Raw genomic sequence first — 20,812 nt, forward strand, 5'->3', positions numbered from 1 at the left:
GCAAGAAAACAGGTTTGCTCAGTGATACTTTATGGAAGACCGTCTACCTCTGAAAGCGTTCCTGTTGTTCCCTCTGTTTGCGGATTTCAGGGAATTGCCTTTCATAGTACTCCCTTGTTCTGGTCTCTTTGGCTTTACGCTTGGGGTTGTTCTCCAGGCGCTCGACCTTCTTCTCCCAAGCTTCCATCAGTTGGTCATAGCGCTGGCAAATCTTCTGTTCCTGTGTCAACAGTATGGTTACAACTCTCGAAATAAAACAATATACATGTATGACACAAGATTTATATTAACATTTCAAGTCTTCCTTGAGTTGTTGTTGAACAATATGACAACAGCAGCTTGTTCATGCCAATTGTGTATTTCCTCTTAAGGTAAGGTAAGGTAAAACTTTATTGATCCCTCAGGAGGTCTCCTTTGGGAAATTGTTTTTTACCAATAGCAAGCAATTTTTCATAAACAATAAAAAAAAAAATACATAAAAAATAAAATAAGAAGAAGAACACAAAGAGGAAGAACAAGATGAAACAATCTAAGTCTAAAGGTAAAGACAAAGAACATAGGTCAAAGAAAAACAACAAAGACAAAGGATACAAAGACTAACATAGAACAGAACATCCAGATACTCTCACTCCACTCCTGCCCCCGAACTCAGAATTGTACAATTTAATAGCCCGAGGGATGAATGAGTCCCTGAGTCTATTTGTTTTGCACCTGGGTAGGAGCATTCGTGCACTCATTCTGCTTCTCTGCTCACTGATGACAGTGTTCAGAGGATGACTGTCATCTTAAAAGATATTAAGTCATATTAAAGATGTGACAAGAAATGACAACCACAACCACTTTAATTTTTCAACATAACATTTATAAGAAGAAAATTGATTAATATATATACCTTTATAGGTCAAAAGATTGGAGAAATTTAACGTGGAATTCATTCTTCAAAATACTTCAATACCAGTGGCTGGAGCTACAGCAAACTATCCAGGGTGGTTTGGAATTGATCCAGTACTTTTTACATTAACACCCCTGGTACTGTTAACAATCAATAGGTTAATAGCAGATTCGTAAAAATGAGGGGCTTTATATAGGCTTATTTTTCAAATCAAATTATTTCTAAATAAACATTGTTTTTTCAGATTCCAAAGCTGAGTAATGGTGATAGGATTCATTCCAACTGAATATATTTCTGGTAGTTGATGGATGGACAGGATGCCTGTAACATCCAAATGCACTTGCTGGAGAAACTCAAAGCAACATTAGAGGAGTACAAATAAGAGAGTAAACCAAGCACAATTAGCATTGACATCACAGGGGCTAAACTCTCTGCCAATAAAACTGGTGAAGCCAACTTCAACCCTCTGGCTTTGGGTTAATGCAGATGTCAAAGACACTTAAAGAGGTCAAACGATTGGTACAATTTATACACATAACCATTAGTGGACTCAAACGTATTCAAAACACTGCTCAGATGCAAAATGTTCTACATGGCGTATCACAAAGTTGTTGTTAAAAAATAGATAAAACTTACTCTTTGTTTGCGTGCATGGTTCCTCCTCTTGAAAAACAAAATTAACTTCTTCCTCATTACTTGGTTACTGAAAGAAGAGAATACAGTGTGAGATATTATCATGTCCATAATCCTTTTATTGGCGTATTTGAAATAGTTGTTCAATTTCTAACGGCCTCATTATTTAACAGATTTACCACCAACAATATATGTATATGAAAACTGTGTGTAAGAGAATATCCATCTCTTTCTCTTTGGAAGTGGAACCGCGACAGCCGGCAGCTGGCACAAGGAACTTTACGTCAACACAAAGCAGTAACAAAAGACTATTTTTAGACCAAACGTTCATAGAAACCCTCCCTCATTGACTATATTGATAAAGACAAAACCAGAGTCTAAGTTACTTTTTGTACCAGAATAAAAGGAATCCAATAAACGGAACCATCAACAGGGCCTGATCAACTTGAGCTCAACTATTCCAAGCCAAAATATCTTGCACCAAATACTCACGTTTTAATGTTGTCATGGTACACCTTGGTGTCTGACGGTTGATTATACAGAGGCTACGGGTGAAGTAAGAAGAACAAATTAATATTTAATTGACACAAGAACAAAAAGAAAAAAGAAAACATACCAGCTCTACTCTTGGACCGAGACCTTCCAGGACTTTATGCGCTTCTTCCGCTTTTTTCTGTTTAAATGAGACAACAAAAAGATCATCACCCCATAAGGTTTTTACAGCCAAACAATAGTATTAATGTACAATTGTCAGAAGTCATGAGATAAAAAGTTTGTACACAAAAAATGTAAAAAGTTGTGATACAATTCGGAGGATTAGTTAGAAATGCCTCACTTGGAACTGATTTCATGTTAATAATGTTCTGTAATTGCATTTGGATTAAGGACATATAACACGATCAGAAGGCTAAAATCAAATTTGAAATGATAATCAAAAAAAATTAAAATTAATATCGCCTTTAATTTGATCATGTAAGAAGTTTAGTTATTCAACAGAATATATTTAACTTGAGCAAACACATCTGATTTTCTCAAAGAGACTAATGCTTCACAGAGTTGGTGGTTAATTTTCTTAAGTATAGGTTAAAACAACAAAAAAATATGGATTAAAAATGTATTTCTGAAAATAATATCCTGGAGAAGGCAAAAGGCAAAATCTCAATTTGGATAATTTGTCCATGTTCTGTGAAGAGAGAGGGAATTCATTTCCCTGCAGCCATAATATAGTCTGACAGAGCTGACCTCTAGTTGCCTCCATGAATGCATACACACAGACACTCCCCTTTTGTTCTACTCCTACAACAAACAAATGAGTCTGGCGTCTCCGTGTCACGTTACATGAACGTCGAGACAATACGATATTAAGAGGACGCCATTTACCCAATAAAATGAAAGATTGGATAAGAAAAACAATCTTCAGAATCTGTTAATAATGTGTTTTAAAAATGCTGCATTGAAGCTTTGAAATACAAAAGAGCAGTTGGTATTTGTTGATGACAGAGTGAGGGTTCTGTGAATATGGCTCCATCTGATGCCGTGTCAGAGTTTGGCCGAATGATAACAAGCTAACTCGCTCAAGTCGAGCTGAGAAAGGGAATCGCTCGAATGCAAGAGGACGCGTCTCGATGCTTGCAGCAGAAGACTCACCCGGTTCTCGTCATAGATGATTTGGACTATGCTGCGGTGCTTGTGTTCCACTGGGGGAGGCGTCACAGGCTTTTCTGGCTCCACTGGCTTCGCTGCCTCTACCTCAAGTTGTTGCTAAGAAACACCATGACAGATGGTTACGGCCAATGACACAATTGACATGTTTCCAAAGCAAACGCATTCTTCTTTTATCAGTGTGAAACTCAACCACCAAACGTTTTTAAACTTTAGGAAGGCACTTGATCCAATTATTTTCTACGCGCTCTGCTGAACGCAGGGAGAGGTATTTGCCACCCTATGCCATTCTGGTGCTGACGACTCAGCAGCGTTGAACCCGCAACCGTTTGGTTTGTAAATATTTGCAAGACAAAGGGTTATGTACACCATCACTTTGTGTGGACGAGATAAGGAGTTCCTGAAATGCTTGGAGTAAATCCCAGCTTCACCTTTTGAATGAATTCCAACAATGTAATGGAGCAACAAATTAAATTTAAATTCCCCAAACTAAAACAAAGTTAGTTCAACATGAATTGGCAGATCTCATCAAAAACCAAATTCAAAACATTTTTAATCCATTTGCTGAGACGTTGACATTTTTATCTTTTCTTTTTTCCCCCCCTCGGACAATTTTTTTTATATAGTAAGTAATATATTATCTTGTTAAGTCCAGATAAAGAAGGAGGGAAAGTTCGGACCTGTTTTTTCTTTAGCTTAAATATCTGTTGCTCCACTTTAGCGATCTCCCGGTCCACCCGGTCCATGCTCTGGATCAGCTCTTCTTTCGATAACTTAGAAGGTGAATTATCCTGATCATCCATCAAATGGAGAGCATGCCCTCCTGGAGACGTGCATTCCACTTTCACCGTGTATTGAGACTCCTGGAACAAAGACAAAGACAATAACAATGATGGCCCTTCGCTCCTAATTCACAACCTGTAACCCTACCTTCTTCCCCTCTACAGAAGCTCTGAGGCTGTCCTGTACTGAATGGGGTATGGGCATAATGATTCCTCCGCCTGTCGCTGGTGTCCGGCTGATGTGAGACTCGGCAATGGTCTCTATTCGTGGACGTTTGGCTTCCATGGCCTCATGTTCTGCCAACGATGTGACCGAGTGAAACTGCTGATCGTAGCCATGGCGTCTCTCCGGTGGCCTTAAAGAGACGTAAACATCAACAATACAAGAAGCGATTTTCAAACCAAATACAATGTTGTGTTTAAGCTCCACTTCAGTCTATAAAATATGTCATCCTTCAATTTAGGTCATGTTTCTACCTTTCTGTTCCAGGGTGAAACTCGGACAGTAAGGATGGTCTTCTCCTGCCCTGTGGATCCTGCATGTGATTCCTGTAGTCTGGGACTGAGAAATCCTACAGAAAAAAAAGGCATAAAAAAAAACATGATGCGAGATTTGGTTCTTTCAGACCTGGGCAAAGTGCGGCTCAGGGGCCAAACGCTCGACTCCAGCTGGCCCACATGAGGTCAATATAATACTATGAAACCGAACATGTAGAAATGATTCCGATGGTTATCCAGCAGTTTTATTACTAGCTTAAGTCCACATTTAACTTGTTAATTTATCCTCTTTTCTACCTTTTATTTAGCCTTTTAATGGGCAAGTAAAAAATGTAATATATAATTTAGATTCAATTATTATATGGCATAATAAAACCTTAAAATTTTATGAATTTTCTTTTACAATAACGATAGCAATGTTCCTTTTTTGTACTTTTTGTTTTTAAGTTTTTGTTCCTTCATTCTGTTGGCTTGACAACACATTTTAACACACACAGTATATAATTTGGCTTCAGGAGGAAATGTATTTGCCAGATCCTTGTTATTTGCTACATGCATTCAAGGTTTAATTTTTAACCACAGGATGTTTTTGTGCAATACCTTTTTTGTATAGACGAGATAGAGAAGCTACTGTGTGAGCAGACATTTGTCAATGGTTTCACATTTTGGAAATTTGCATCCATTTTCTTTCCAAGATAAATAAATAAATCCAAGGAAAATGAGTGACTTTCAAGTGACGAACATTTTATGGCAGAAGCAAAGAGGCTGAATACAATCCAATTATCTACATGTCTTCATAGTATCCGAGATACACAGACAAAGATCGTTTCCAGGATTGCTGATTAACACTTTTTCGGGGATTTAATACATTTATAGGTGCTTTATCATTTAGTAAATAAGGTTTATCAGCAAAGATTGCCCCTCCAATGAACCCAGGCAGGCACATGGAGTTACAGGAAACATTTTTGCTCCTGACGTAAGCAAAGAAACCAGATGCCCTGTGGACAATTTTCTGTGCAACTACAATTCGAAGAATCGTTTTTTCAGGGAAGCGGGTGAGAAACAATAAAAGAGGGTGCCCTTGAGAGTTTGTTTGAATAAGAACACAATTAAAAACCATGTTGTGGGTAATGTTTGACTACAAACTATTCAACTCATAGAGTGAAGCGATGAAATTGATTGAGCCGAATTAGAGTCTTAGGATTGAAGTTATGCCAAACCCAATGGTCACTGGCAACGTTCCATCTTTTTGGTTTCAATGAGAAGCTAAAGCTTTATCAATAAATCAACCACAATAATAGGATAAACACAACACTAACACAAACATTTCTATAAACCGTTTAATGAAGTGTATTCTCACATAAAGTGTAATGGAATAATTACATTACATTCTATTAAAACATTGTATTAAAAGAAACAAAGTATAATTCTCCACAAAGACCCTAAAAATTCAAACGCCGCTGAAATTATTTGCAAATTTCTGTTCTTCTACTCAAATTAATAATATTGCATCTTTAATAGTAAACCTTCTTGTATAAAAGTAAAATGTCTACATAGGAGACATGAGGAAAATAACCCAAATATATCAGTCATAAAAATAAACCTTTTTTGGGGGGACATTTCAGTCAAATCCATTCAAGGGTGCATGTTTGACATTTTTCCGATGCTATTATCAGGAAGTTAAACAACCAGCAAGAAAAACTATCTCAAACCCTATCTGGGGTTTATGATATTCAAAAGGTAGAAAACGTAACTATTAAAAGTGATAAAAGACTGTACCTGCTGATGGCGTGCGTTGCCGAAGGAGTACTGGACAGAATGGGATGGGAATCGGCTCTGTTCGCTACTAAAGCTCCCCTGACTGGGGGGGTAGCCAGAGCTACTCGACATCCTGGCTGAGTCCAAGCTTTTCAAGGACCAGAGAAAGTAACTGCTACACCATGTTTGGTCTCACAACCCCCTGTTGGAAAAAAAACATGCAATTGTTATCCATGCAAAAATTGGATCTTGTATTTAGCTTTTCAGAAACCATTTTATCTAGCACCTGGTCAGTTGTTTTCATGAATCTCAAATAGGAAACTTCTGGTGGCGCCAGAACTTCTGTTTACTACCGACCATGCAATAGTACTGAAGCATTTAGCCCACATGCTACTACACTTCTTCCTCAACTTTTTCAGAAATCCATTTAGGCCTACGAATGATCCTCTACATCACTTTGTGAAACGCAAGACCTTGGCGTCAAATCTGGCCAAACATACTGAGAAACAGATATTATCAATGCCAATACCTATTCAGAGAATTATAATGTAAAACTGATGTTCAAAGAAAGGATTTTAATATGTTATATGTAGGAGAAACACAGAGAAAATAAGGATAGATTCAGCCTCTAATATGACAATAAGGCTCATACTTTCTTTTGGTAAATATACATTGTTAGACCCGCTACCAAGTCTTCTAAAAGATTCCAGCCCTTGGATCATATAGGAGTTCGACACCCCTGCTGTACACAAACGTCCTGAAAGATCAAGTTCTTTCACCAAGGACAACCTTCAGCGTTAATAAAGCAGCGGATATATCCAATCCAAGTGTTTGATATGTGCTTGAATGTTGATGAATGAACTGCAAAAGGTAAAATGGACTTATTTTTTTGCGTTAATAGAATGTTCCAGAAATTAAAGTGAAATTTTTAAATTCTTGTTTCACTCCAGGTACATATTGCGAGAGCTTCCCGTCTACTGTCTACACTGGGGGCTCTCACAATATTTACCTGGAGTGTATTGCATCTGTGTAGTATGTTAGCCTTTAAGCCTGTGCTAGACGTGTTCCATTTTTTTCTTCTTTTGATTCCTCTTGTCAAAAGGGATGTTACAGACGAGCAGAATGGAGGTAATTTGATGTTTTAAAGTGTTTCTTTGGACGACAATGAAGACGACGACAACTGAGCGGCAGACGCTGCATTAAAATAAGGCATACATTCTAGCCAATAACGTCCAAAAGTAATTGAGTTCTCTGAAAAGAATCCCAACCCTTAGTCAACATGAGGGTCAACATAATTTTAATTTTATGTCACTTGATATTAAACTATAAAATCAACCAGTTACAGGAGTTGACCGTGTTGAATCATTGCTGTTATGATTCAGTGTTCCTAAAAAATAGAAATATACAGTATAACATACGAGTGCTGGACTCTCTTCCTTTTACTTAAAAAAAAAAAAGAAGCAGTCAAGTTAGATTGTACAAGAAACATCTTAAGACGTTTTTATTTGTTCAGGCTTTTCCTTGATTTTCTGGAACTCCTGTTGTGTTCTCAGTTCTATCTTGACCTTTAAAGTATATACTTTATTGAATATTGTTTAAGCGCTTTGTGACCCTGGTCTGGAAAAGCGCTATATAAATAAAAATTACTTACTTACAACAAAGAAGGTAGTCATACATACACAGGCAGTAACAGTAAGGTTGGTTTAAGTGTGTAATATAATATACAATAAAGGTAAAACTAAAAAAAACTAAATATTTAATGGAAACCAATATGTTTGGGCGATGGCGAAATGCAATAGTTATATAATAACATGGTCCCACTGCAGAAGCAACCTCTTTGTAAAAAAGCATGAGATTAAATACATAAACAAGGTTTGGTTTTCTCTATCAAACCAACTATTCTGTAACAGGATGTCGTATTGCGCTGCAAACAATGCTGTACTTGGCTTTCATCACTTCTACGTTCAAGTTGAAATCTAACAAAACATTCTTGAAAATCCTCCATCTAATGGTTAGAAGATTCATGAAGTCATTTACAGTTAAAGCTCTCACAGCATAACTGGAAACAGTAGGTTAGCATCACGCTGCTGTTTTTTTGTTGTTATTGTTGTCCAATAACACAAGACTGCAGGATTTGTATCATATCTTGGGGGGATGGGTCCACTTCCACGACACACAGCCACTCCGGAAATGCTGTCAGAACGACTCGAACTAATGAACTTGACTCGAAAAAAGCAGCCACGACGACACGACGCTGTTCAAAACTTGTCTAAACTGTTGTGGATGTTGTTGTAGCTAACAGGCTAACTTAGCCTGCATTTCACCTTCTCAACCACGTCGCCATCTTGCAAGGCAGACAGATTTAAAGCGTAGACCCAGTGCTTTAAACTGCGTATAATTCCTCATAGCGTGAGATACTGCGTATGAGCGAATGGTTCTTACCGCATGAGCAGAACACAGGGATAAAGGAGGGGAGAATAGTATCCCAAGCCGGGGGAAAAATCGGGCAATTGTTGAGTAGAAATCCGCGGGTAACGGGCTGTGGACGACTATGCACACACTGATGGCTGCGCCGCATTTGTCGCTCGATGTCATGGCAGGGTAAAAAATAAAATTAGAACTATATATGATATTAGACGGAATTTGACCTCATTCAATAATTTATATACCTCATATTATCTATTTAATGTATTAAAATACACTTCCATAACAGTTTATCTAAAACAGAGGGTTATCTGCGTGGCGACTTTTATATACCTGCAAGGACACTAACGTGTAACAGTAAAGTCTTCCCCTTAAGACTCGACAATGTTGTTTTTTTTACGTTTTGTATTATTTTTAATGCAAATACTTTGGTATTACATTTTTTTTCATTATGTTCTCTTGAATGGATTTTATTTTTTGAACATGTTTGAAATATGAAATGACTTGCACTGACACAAGAAATAAAAAAAAAAACAAGTCAAATTTAAAAAAACATTTAAAATGAGAATCGTAATACCTTTTTTTGTTTAATAAGGATCTTACCTCTTTTTACTTATAGATGTATATATAAACTTTTTTGTGGCTCCACAAAGTCCCTCCACGCAGATGCTTTTTATATTATCTGAGCCTTTGGCTTTTTAAACTTTAACAATTTCTGCCCTTTAGATTTTTATTATCATTATTATTAGTAAAATAAGAGTTTAATCACCACTTGGTCTTCGTGACAACATTTACGAACATAAAATAGACGAACCAACCGTGCGATTAAATATTATGCATTAAATATTAATTTTATTGGGTGTTTAAATGCAGTGCGTCCTCCAGGCGGCATCCTTGGAATGTGGAACCAATATGACTGTGACACGGAGGATTTAGAGAACAGGACAACAATAATGTGGCTTTTCCTGGTTGCTCTTTTTACATTTTTTTGTTTTGTAATTTTAAGATGGATTTATCATCGAGGTCGACAAAGTTTTGTTGGCACGTTACAACAACTTTTATCAAGCGGTGAAATTAAAGTCCGCGCCATGATAATAACTGCACATCCTGACGATGAATGTATGTTCTTTGCGCCAGCGATCATTGAGCTACGACGAGCTCAACATTGTGTCCACTTGCTCTGCTTATCTGAGGGTAAATGTCAACTTTTCTTACATAAAAAAACCGAAATACTTGTCATTAACAAGTCATGCTAGTAAAATTGCTACCATCGTGTACTTTAACATGATTTCAGCAAATGAACAAATATACATTTGTTTCTCTCAAAAGACCACTTTATAATACATTTATTTTAAAGTACATTTAATTTTAGCTATAAATCCATTTTGTGCAATGTCTGCATTGTATTAATATCACTATGAAGTCTTTGTGTTATATATATATATTTTTTTTTTCAATGTCAACAACATAGGAAACTTCTATGATCAGGGGACCCAGAGAAGACAAGAACTTTTCAACAGCTGTGCTGTTTTGGGGATACCTGCCTCAAGAGTCACCGTTTTAAATGACAAGTAAGCAACACTTCTACCCACATAAGGTCTATAATCTATGATCCTCCTTTTGTTTTAACACAATTAATACCTCCATTCAGCAAATATTAATTCTTTCCAAGCAATAAAGAAGAAGAAAAACGATCACAGGACATGCATAGACGGAAAACAATTTGCATTGAACATTCTTTTTACACCTGTTGAATGTTGTTTTTTTAACATCATAGATAGATAGATAGATGCAGTCACATGCAGTATATTGATGTTAAAACACACAAGCTTTTTGTCGTCAATACCCTATGATATTGGGATGCAGCTGGACTATCGGCAACAAGTCTTGTTAAGGAGCAAAAGGATATGAAAAAATATATATATATATATGTTTGTGTGTGTGTGTGTGAAACCACCTTTGAGGTTCTCTGGAAATGTTTTTGTCTTCTTAAAATCTCCAGGCTACAAAAATGCCAAAGTGAGTGGAGATGTTGCCTCACTTTAATATTATCAGTATGTGCTCATGTGACGCACACACAAAAAATTTCAGTTCCAACAACTTTTTTTTTAAACCGATTTACTAAGAACTTTGCCCTTTGATCTGTCTGGACATGTGCTGTGTTTTCTCTCTGGCCCACACAGATGTCTGAATTTAGGTCAGTCAGTGTTCTCTTGATATGTCATTCATTTGCACCTTGAACCTTTTTAATTAACCAAATATAGCAAGACCAATTCATTGTTATTCAGTGTTCAATGCAAAATATTGACAAATTAGCACCTCAACGTTTCACTTTAGCTCATTTTAGTTTATCGGACACTTGGTATTTTATTTTGTTAATCTCATTTTATTTTATTTTATGGTGTTTTATTTCTCAAATTTAATTTAATAGTATTTATATTTATATATATTTCTGGTTCTGATTGTGTTAGATTAAAACCAGGTTTATCAACAGGACTTTGCGATGTAAAAAAAAAAAGGAAAAAAAGTGGGAACTCTTTTTAACCCTTGTGTTATCTCATGGTCAAGGTGACCCAGAGGCCCGAGAACAAATGTGTTTTTTGTATTCCTTGTGTTGTCTCTGGGTCAAGGTGGACGACGTTCCTGGCTTTCAGAAATACATATGCAGTGGTGGAGGTTGTACACCTTGACCCTGAGCTAACACAAGGGATAAAAGAAATGTATTTGTTTCGGCCTTCGGGTCACTTTGACTCTGAGAATACCTGGAATATTGAGCTTTAATGTAGGGTTGGGGTTAATTTTTTTTTTTAATGGGATATTTAAAGTTTTTAGTGTGGCTTCAGGCATCTTTTCACATGTTGTTTAATCAAATAACTATTCAAAAGCATAAGACAAAAATGAGGCTTGAATCTTCCTCTACTCTGGTGGTTCAGATTTTGCTGCCTTGATTTAAAGCCACGTGTAAAGGGGGGCCGCGGTCCTCCTATGTGACGAGACTAAACAAGCGTGCAGTGAGACACGCATACTCTGGCACACACCGCTTGTAGGCCAAAGTTCAACCACTGTATACAGTTGCCTGGAAGCAATTAGGAGTCCACGTGCACAGCTAGGAAGGGGATGTGAAGGTTATTTTAGGGCACTTTTCAACCCAGTTACAGTGGAAAAACCATACATTTGGCTGTTTAAATTCTTTAAGAAAGTTATTTAATTTCTTCTTAAAAACATCTCTCAAAAAATATGTAAGAAAACTAATTTCTAAATGAAATGTAAACAAATGTAGAAGCTTTAAACAAATGAACAAAGACACATTTATGATTTAGATCCGGTTTTATCCAGTAAGAAGTGCTTTCGAAGTAATCTGCTTCCATTACGTTTGTTTCTTAAGATATTTGGTCACTGCTTCATGTTTAAACTGTGAAAAGAGAATCTGATTCACATCGAAGGACTGTTTTGTTCTGCCGTCCAGGTCCCTGCCAGACGACCCCAGAGCAGAATGGAACGTTTCCCTCGTTTCCTCTATAATTGTGGAGCACATCAAAGCACACTCCATAAACATGGTACGCTCCACTCACTGCTGCATTTTTGTCGCTTTGTTCGCATCATTTCCTGTCTGATCAGGAAACTGCCCTTAGCTTGATTTTGGAGATTGTTTTTATACCCAAAGAATTGGACTTTTGAAATTAATAAATCACCTTAGTGATGACAAAACATGTTTTGCTATGCTTGGGAAACATACAGTTCTCAAGTATGAACGTATTTAATTGACCAGAATATTGAATAGTATAGTGATTTTTTGGGGGGATTTTTTTATATATTTGAATTCAATCATTTATATATTTAAATACATTTTCTAAATGCAATATTTTTTATTTTGTATGCTTTTTATTTCTATAAAAAAATGTTAGCTCCAGTCAAGACCAAAAGAGGACTGATCTACACGTTTGTGTGACTCCAAGATGTCACATGATTGTATGTGCATCGTATTTTTGGGTAAAAGTTTGATCTAGTAGCTTGGTACTCTTTTGGTATTGCCTGGTGGAACTATTATATTTTGGATTTAAAACATTTATTATTGAATTGTTGGAATTCAAAGATCCAACTCTACATGTAAAAACATTGAATAATTGATTTTGAAAATATTGAAAGTGTTATTCAAAAAAACACATTCAAACTTTCAATATAAAAAGAATCATTGAATTAAATTATCTAATATTCAATCCCAAAAGGTATAATGTCTTTTATTTGTATTGAATTTTAAATCTGAACTACAAATCACAAGGTTCTAGATAAGACAAACCTCATTTAAATAAAAAAAAAGTTATTAAACTACCCTAATCTCTTTACAAAGAATGTAACCTAACCATTTTGCAAGGTTTAACTTATTAAAAATGAATGAATTGATGCTATTCTATGTGACAAAAGGGACTTTTTGAAACCTGGCATTATGAGCAATTCTTCAGGCTTTTGTAGGAATTCTTTGTTTTTCCAAGTGACCTCCTTTTTAAACTCCACTTCCTTCTGCGCCTGCATGAGACACACTTGTCTGCCAAGTGTCTGACACAGCAATATTCTCTCCTCTCACGCTGCCTCACAAGTTTACAGTGAGACGTTCTGTCGCTCCAGGTGCTGACCTTCGATGGCAGAGGAGTGAGCGGACACGCTAATCACACGGCTATTTTTAAAGCCGTCAGGTAACTGTCTTGATGAAATACTTGTGTGATGGCGATGTTTTTACCAGAGCATTTCTGCACTGGGTTTTCGGTGTTAGTGTGCCACATAGCAGAGGGGTCATCACGAGACGGTCATCATGAGACGGTCATTAGAGACGGGGAGAGCCTCAGTCATTCCTGTCAACACATGTGAGCTCTCGTCTAAAGAGGAGATTACTCTCCGCCCCGTGCACGGCTCAGAATCCTTTAAGCCCTTTGAACCAATCATCATTTATTTATCACATTTGAACTTTAAAATCTTGTGCCATGTCGTTCTATGTAGCTCATCAAATGGTTAAAGTAGAGAGAAAGAAAGAAAGATTCATGTTGATGTGTTGACCCATAAATATGTCAAATAAGAGTCACAGAGATTATGGATTTCAATGACTCAGAGATTTCCAAAAGCAGTAGAAGGTAATCTTGAGGAAAAGGATTTTTTGATGTTTGATTAATTAGGACAAACGAAAAGCAAATATTCCGACTCATACTTCCTGTTACAGTTATGAAAAATGTACATTTCGTTCTGCTGTTAAAAGATTTTAGCACCTTGTGTTATTGAGTTTGACACCCTTGACTTGTACGGTCCAAGAAAATGTTAAAAACATAAGAAATATGGATTTGCTGAAGACAGGAATCATTTGTATGTACTTTATAAATCTTTATAATATTAAACTGGTATCGTAAAATAAAGCAAACATATTGATAAGGTAGCATTTTTTTGTCTTCCACAGACATCTAGCATCTACTGGACAAGTACCCAACGGTAATTTTTTGTTGAACTTTTCATTCATCTTTCATCTTTACATACATACATACATTGTGACAAGTTTGATTGGGTGTGATAGGTGGGTTGTGTATTTAATTTCTCTAAGGTTAAATTAACTATTTATTCCGTTATTCTGGTTAAAAGGTTATAAAAATGTTATTTTGCAAATAAACGTCTCCTGTTTAATAATGTGTATTTGCAAGAATCTGGCTACATGATGCTGTCGCATTACAGGGGCAACGGTACGATATATATTGTGATACTGTAGGAACAAAGATATATTTGTAGTAATGTCGAGTACTTGACTCTGGTGTTGAAGAATATACATCCCACGTGACTCTTGACAAAGTCGTAACTGCTTTCATTTGGTCTGAGACCAAAGTATTTCCAAACGTCAGCTTTAAAAGCTGCTTGAGTCGACTGTATCCTCTCGTCCTCAGTCGACTTCTAGCCGGATTAAATGGTTCCTTTGGCTGCGGAAGGACTGAGTGACTGCTGCCATCTAGCAAATGGATGTTTATGTGCGACACAAAAATGTACAAACACCATAATTAGTTGCAGGTTAATTGTATATTCAATTGATTATTTTATTTTATACCCACTTTATTGAGATTTAAACTGTAAAATAACTATGAAACATTAGAAATATTATCTGAAACCAAAATTGAATACAAATAAAAAAAGTTGTATTATTATAGTATCGTAAAAATAATACATTTCGATTTATTTTATTGGTGGATTTCCCTGTCGGGGGATCCTCCTAAAGAAAACATTAAATCAAAGTGTGCTGCTAATATGTCAGTTGCCTCCTGGTGCCTGTCCTCTCTCAGACTGCTGCCTGCTGTCCTTGACAACTGTCGGGCTCCTTAGGAAGTACATCTCCCTGCTGGACCTTCCCTTCAGCTGGATCCTGCCCTCTTCCCTCTGCTGCGTCATGGACTCCGACGGCTACAGACAGGCCAGAGTAAGACCTGCTTCTCATTCCTTGAATTCTCCGTCCTAGAATAGCCCACGAACTACTCTCTGACATTACTGTTTGTATTGGACCTTTGCTGTGTCTGGTCATACTTCCCCCCACTAACCTTAACCGTCTGGACATTGCAACACATGTTTACCAAAGAGGAGCTTTAAAAAAAAAAAAAGAATGTTCTCTTGGATGGCCTGAGAGGCTTCTCTTCTCTCCTGCTGACTTCCCAGAATTTGAAATGATATCGTGCTATGTGGAGCGAATTAGTCCTTTAATGATACTCGATATTTCAGACTAGAAAAGCACATGGAGAGCGCAGACCCCTGCCAAGCAGCGGCAGCAACCTTTTTATGAGCACTCAACAGATGATACACAAGGAATTCGGGATATTATTTCATGTTTTTAGAGGGTTTTTTTATGATATTTGACTGGAAAACTATTTTTTAAACTATATATCATTCATATTCACCTCATACGAAGAATAGTGTAGCTGTTAATTCTCTGGTTTATAGTGTTTTTGAAACTTTAAAGCTTTTGATATAATTGTGTTATGATTTTGGAATCTAAATAAAATTGTTTAATTTTAATTTAATTTAATTTAAAAAAAGGTTTGCTATTTTTGTTGGAAATTTATCTACGATATCATATAGTTAAAGAGGTATTTTAATCTGAATTTGATGGTTTTTAAAGACTAGGATGAGAAAACAATTAAATTAATTGTGAATTTTGTGTGTGTTCTTTTTATTCAATCTTTAATTCACGGTGTCTAACTTGTACATTGTTTGCACTCGGTTGCACCCAAACCAGTTCTAGAGTTTCAGTCTTAGTCATATATCCCTAGAACATGATAACTGGCGTGTAGCATGTTTTGTTAGATGATCAAAACAATCTATTTCGAACTCCTGCTAATCCCATGATTCTTCTTGTGTCTTCTTCTGCAGGAGGCCATGTTGTGTCATCAGAGTCAACTCCTGTGGTTTCGTTATTTATACATCACCTTCTCACGATACATGTTCATCAACACGTTCCACATCATCAGTCGAGACCCAAGAAAACTGAAATGAATTCCAACAATTAAACAAAGAATGTGAATTAAAATATATATTTTTGTATTTATTTTCTAAACTCTAATTTGCTGGTTTAGACATGTCTCTGATGGTCTTGTGTGCATCCATGCTCTCTTTCCACTTGTCCCCACCAAAGTTCTCCACCGTGACACTGCGAACAGTTCCGGGGTCCAGACAGTGAGGGGCGACACCTGGAGATAATCTTGTGTCAATCATGGCTTGAAAATACAGAATAAAGTCATTTTCCAATCAACCTATTTCACACGTTCTCGTTGTTATTACAACATACACTAAAGAAAAGAGCTTGACAACCTGATGTGAAATATGTTTACACAACACTGGTGTCAAGTGTCGAGTGTCGACAGACGTACCGAAGCCGTCCGGGTTGGACCGAGGCGTGTAGAAACTCTGGACGCCACAGATACTACAGAAGGTGTGTTTGGCAGCGCGAGTGTTGAACGTGTACGTGGTCAGATGTTCTGAGCCCTGGGAGAGAAAGAGGAAACAAAGTGGGATTTTAAAAATGTCCTGCAGTTCCCTATTTTGATGTTTTTTTTACCTGAAGGAGAGTGAAGTTCTTTTTGGGAACTATGAAATGATGGTTTTGCTTCTTGGTACAAATACTGCAACTAGAGAAACAAGAAGGTTATTAGAGATATTTTAAAATATCTTCCTTCTTTCTTACTGATATGGAACTATACTGACGCCATCAGAATATTGAATTGAACATTTCAATTGAATTTAATTGAAATGTGGTTTATATTTTTCAACCTTTTTTTTGTCATACAATTAAAACATTTACATCTTCATATTAATAACTATATTGAAAGATTGAATTGTTTTTTTAATCTTTATAATTTAAATGAAAAAAAAATGTGTTCATATGAATTATTTTGTTGACACATGATTGACATTCTATTTCCAATATTTCATACATTTTGTAAATTTAATATTTTTTTAATGGTGGCCTTTTAAATTAAATATAAAAATGCTGGTATAATATTGCCCAAAATGTTTTGTTTTTTAATTTAAATGTAACCTTTAAATATAGAAATTATTGAATTCTATTGTTGAAAAATTCATATTTAATATTATGATGTTACTGGTTTACTTTCCATATGTGTAGTCAACCCCTGAAAAAGAAACACTCAGTCCTCCCCAACCATCGGGCCAGGGAATGGTACTGGTCCACATGAAAATGAATACCAAGCCCCACACAAAAAGAGAAAAAAGTATTATCTGGGACGCCTGTGTTTGTCTCTGTGTTGTCCTGACCTTTTAAGCATATCTTTTATTGGGTATTGTATTGATTGTTTAAGCGCTTTATGACCCTGGTCTGGAAAAAGGCTCTATAAATATAAATTACTTACTTTTGCATTGATTATTACTGTCCTAAAAAGTATTTATTTGGCCGAAAAATATTTTCTTTAAAGTCATATTAGCATGTCACCCTTGGGGTGATAGAACAGCTACTGCTGACTCAGCATTATGGTGAGATGTATTAGAAAATATTGTAAGTAAGTAAGTAAGTAAGTAATATTTATTTATATAGCGCAAATATAGTCACAAAGCGCTTAAACAATCAAAACAATACTCAAAAAAGTACATACTTTAAAGATCAAGATAGAACTGATAACACAACAGGAGTTCCAGAAAATCAAGGAAAAGCCTGAACAAATAAAAACGTCTTAAGATGTTTCTTAAAGGAGTCAGTAGATCATCAAACGCAAAGAGAGAGGAAGATCGTTCCAAAGCTTAGGAGCAACAGCCTGAAAAGATTTCTCTCCTCTGGTCCTGATATTGCCATTAAAACTGGACAACAGCCCTATATTAGCTGGATTTAACACACATTTTGAATTCCAGTATCTGTAATTGTGCTATTAGACTACATTTGTACGGTCCGATGAAGGTAATGAATAATGTCAGATGATCACATCAAACCATATCAGTAACTTCAATGCAAAATGCGATCCAAAATGGCCGCAAACTGAATGAGATGTAAGTATGTTTATTAGTTGGCAAAACTATATTCCGTATCTGACACTTAAGGCAAAAAAAATGAGGAAACGTATCATAAAGAATTATAGTAACATCGTGTAAGTCATTTCGGGGAATCATTGACGATCATATCTCTGTACGGGAAGGAGTCAGATACAGGCTTTAGGGACTTTCTGCTGAGGTACTAACCGGTTGAACTGGTACATCTACACTTTGCCCTGGGAGTGTCTCGAGTCATCTGCTTCACGGAAGGAGGAAACCATTTTGAAAAAACAACACATCTGATATGACGTGGCGGGTTTAAAAAATAAAAAGTAATGACTATAACGTCACTTTAACTAGATAAAACTTTATGATTATTATCAGGAAATTTTTATTTTACTATTGAGGAAAAGTTTCAAGGCTCCTTCCCTAGTCGACGAATGACTCGATGTTATTCGAGAATAACTTTTATTCGAAGTCATACTTGCAGTGGAAGACGTGGAGGTCGGCCGACGCACACACTTCGAACCTCACCGCCCCACAGTGACACCCGCCCGAGTGTTTGACCAGCTCCATCCTAGAAACACAAAGAAAACATCTGTAGTTCATTCAGATGCTGATTCAAGTCTTGGGTGAATCTTGAGAAACGGGTTTGACGTGTTTATTGAAAAACCTTTTCCGTGAGGAATTCCAACCCCACCTCGAAAAAACCTACCTTGCCTTTGATTATCTTAGATTTTTGCCTTGTTTGCTCCACTCAGAGCTTCTGACCCGATCACTCAAGACGTCTCGTGGTCAGAATCGAGGCTGGTTCCTGCTTGCATTGTTTCTCATTCAACCCGATGATTAAACCAGGTGGGCAGGGCAAAGAACCATGACTTGCACAAACAATTTCTTCCGGGTCAACAGAGTTCAGCCGTATACACGAGAGTTGGGAAATGAAGACCGTGATGCATCAGATCACGAGTTCGGTGTCATATGACAAGGGCTGAGGGAGGCGTGTGACCCAAATACATATATTAAAACATAGGGAAGGCAGCCCAGCAGAGTCATATCAAAGACCCCCGAATAGTACATTAATAAAACATATGCCGGTGGATTTAGGTCAGAACTTTTACACTTGTCGACCTACAAAAAGATAATTGAGGTCACGACCTGGATCTAATTTAGCAGAAAAAAGTAGATCTCGTATCAGTTAGGTAGTCAACGCATCACCACATTTTGGAACAGATATTAAAAGAAAAAATCATGGTTAAAAGAGTTTAAAAGGTTTATATTAAGTGTATAAGAACTAGTAGACCATAACCATGGTATTGTTTAACTTGGGAATTTCATCAAATAATATTTCTAAATAAAACTGTGGTAGATATTTAATATAAAAAATCCACTGTATTATCTCCCTCTCTATGTTTAACTAAAACACGTGTTTATTTTCAGCACTTCAGTATTTGTATACAGATATATACTTCGCTGTAAAAAAATAAATGCTACCTTTGTTTGTTATATATATATATATATATATATAAATGTAATCGTTAAATTCGTTGATGGCGAACAAACATCCTAATAATATCAATTAAAATAGGTTGTCCCCAAAGAATGATTTGAGATGATCACCAGAAATTATATATTTAATCTGATTTATTTTGGACATTATAAATAATATACGTTTTCATTCGATTCTAAATAAGTAAAAAATAAATGCTTCCTTTGTTTGTAGGTGAAATACTATTATATTATTTATATTATTATATTTGAAGGAATTGATTAAAACATTTTATGTCGAGGTAAATAAGTTGTACAAAAGCTTAATTAAAAAAAAGTTGCTGTATAAAGAAAGAATATCCAAAGACAATGAAAAAAAGTTAATGTAACAATCATTCTTGTTCAAATAAAAAGAAAAGTTGAAAACGTTTGTGGTGGTTTCATAACTAAACATATAAAATGTTATATATAAATATATAAAATGTAATCTTTAAATTCATTGATGGCGAACTAACGTCCTAATAATATCAATGAAAAATAGGTTGTCCCCCAAGAATTGGTGGAGAACGTCGATTTGAGATGATCACCAGAAATATATATATATTTAATATATTTATTTGGATATATTTAATCGGATTTATTTGGGACATAATATATGAGATACGTTTTTGTTCGATTCCAAATAAGTGAAATTAAACGTTGCACGACTATTCCTTAAAGTTAAAAAAATGATACAAGGAAACACTTTGTGATCAGTGATGAGTCGTCAGAACATGTTGATGCATGTTCTGACGACCTTTCTTGTCACTTCTGATTCATTTAAAGGAAATTAAGGAACACGTTACATTCGACCTAGTTATTGAATAACTATTCCTATTTTTTACGGCCACTCCTCCAGTGGGAAACGTGAACACGGTAAACGTTGTGCCTAATTTCCAGTTGTATAAGAATAAAAAACAGGTCATGTTGCTAAGAGACTTCAAGCGAGTTTACTTACTGTGAACAAACAGAAGGCGCTCAGCCAATCACAAGTCAAACAAACAAGCTCACGAACCAATCCCATCGTTTCGGGAAGGTTCTGGTGCTGCGGTTCCAGAAGATTCTGCGGCAGAGCACACCCCTGGAAATATTATTCCGCGGAAATGTTGACTATCACGTAAAAAAGCGGGAATAACGCTTCTTTAATATC

At 36.2% G+C, this 20,812-nt stretch overlaps 3 protein-coding genes across 8 annotated transcripts in view; 1 reads left to right on the plus strand and 2 right to left on the minus strand.

The window, feature by feature from the left end:
- The window catches only part of ncor1 (nuclear receptor corepressor 1), a 36,064-nt gene extending 27,231 nt beyond the window's left edge, over positions 1-8,833 (minus strand). For all 4 annotated transcript variants that reach the window (XM_087808314.1, XM_087808316.1, XM_087808315.1 and 1 more), the window contains exons 1-10: positions 8,668-8,833; positions 6,247-6,427; positions 4,447-4,541; positions 4,118-4,325; positions 3,868-4,050; positions 3,173-3,286; positions 2,142-2,198; positions 2,018-2,070; positions 1,529-1,595; positions 48-220 (exon numbers count right to left, since the gene is read on the minus strand). In XM_087808314.1, coding sequence (XP_087664440.1) covers positions 48-220; positions 1,529-1,595; positions 2,018-2,070; positions 2,142-2,198; positions 3,173-3,286; positions 3,868-4,050; positions 4,118-4,325; positions 4,447-4,541; positions 6,247-6,357 — 1,061 coding nt within the window. In that variant the 5' untranslated portion in view covers positions 6,358-6,427; positions 8,668-8,833. The remainder of the gene's footprint in view (positions 1-47; positions 221-1,528; positions 1,596-2,017; positions 2,071-2,141; positions 2,199-3,172; positions 3,287-3,867; positions 4,051-4,117; positions 4,326-4,446; positions 4,542-6,246; positions 6,428-8,667) is intronic.
- Positions 8,834-9,592: 759 nt separating this feature from the next.
- On the plus strand, positions 9,593-16,170 carry pigl (phosphatidylinositol glycan anchor biosynthesis, class L). The gene is made up of 7 exons (XM_087806645.1): positions 9,593-9,843; positions 10,121-10,220; positions 12,116-12,206; positions 13,273-13,340; positions 14,090-14,121; positions 14,955-15,088; positions 16,033-16,170. Exons 1-7 carry the CDS (start codon positions 9,603-9,605, stop codon positions 16,153-16,155), a joined length of 789 nt encoding a protein of 262 aa, XP_087662771.1. The 5' UTR covers positions 9,593-9,602; the 3' UTR covers positions 16,156-16,170.
- A 7-nt stretch (positions 16,171-16,177) lies between these two features.
- cenpv (centromere protein V) lies at positions 16,178-20,718 on the minus strand. Of its 3 annotated transcripts, none has more exons than XM_087806647.1 (5): positions 20,621-20,718; positions 18,623-18,715; positions 16,718-16,787; positions 16,530-16,644; positions 16,178-16,349 (listed from the first exon to the last, which is right to left on the minus strand). In XM_087806647.1, the coding sequence occupies exons 2-5, from the start codon at positions 18,712-18,714 to the stop codon at positions 16,219-16,221; spliced, it is 408 nt and encodes a 135-aa protein (XP_087662773.1). In that variant the 5' UTR covers position 18,715; positions 20,621-20,718; the 3' UTR covers positions 16,178-16,218. The 3 variants fall into 3 exon arrangements, with proteins under 3 accessions (XP_087662773.1, XP_087662772.1, XP_087662774.1); XM_087806646.1 differs by lacking the exon at positions 20,621-20,718 and adding an exon at positions 18,854-19,057; XM_087806648.1 differs by lacking the exons at positions 18,623-18,715; positions 20,621-20,718 and adding an exon at positions 18,346-18,570.
- Positions 20,719-20,812: the final 94 nt, after the last annotated feature.

The sequence above is a fragment of the Callionymus lyra genome, chromosome 14, assembly GCF_982586985.1.
Source record: "Callionymus lyra chromosome 14, fCalLyr1.hap1.1, whole genome shotgun sequence".
In the NCBI taxonomy this organism is placed as follows: domain Eukaryota; kingdom Metazoa; phylum Chordata; class Actinopteri; order Syngnathiformes; family Callionymidae; genus Callionymus; species Callionymus lyra.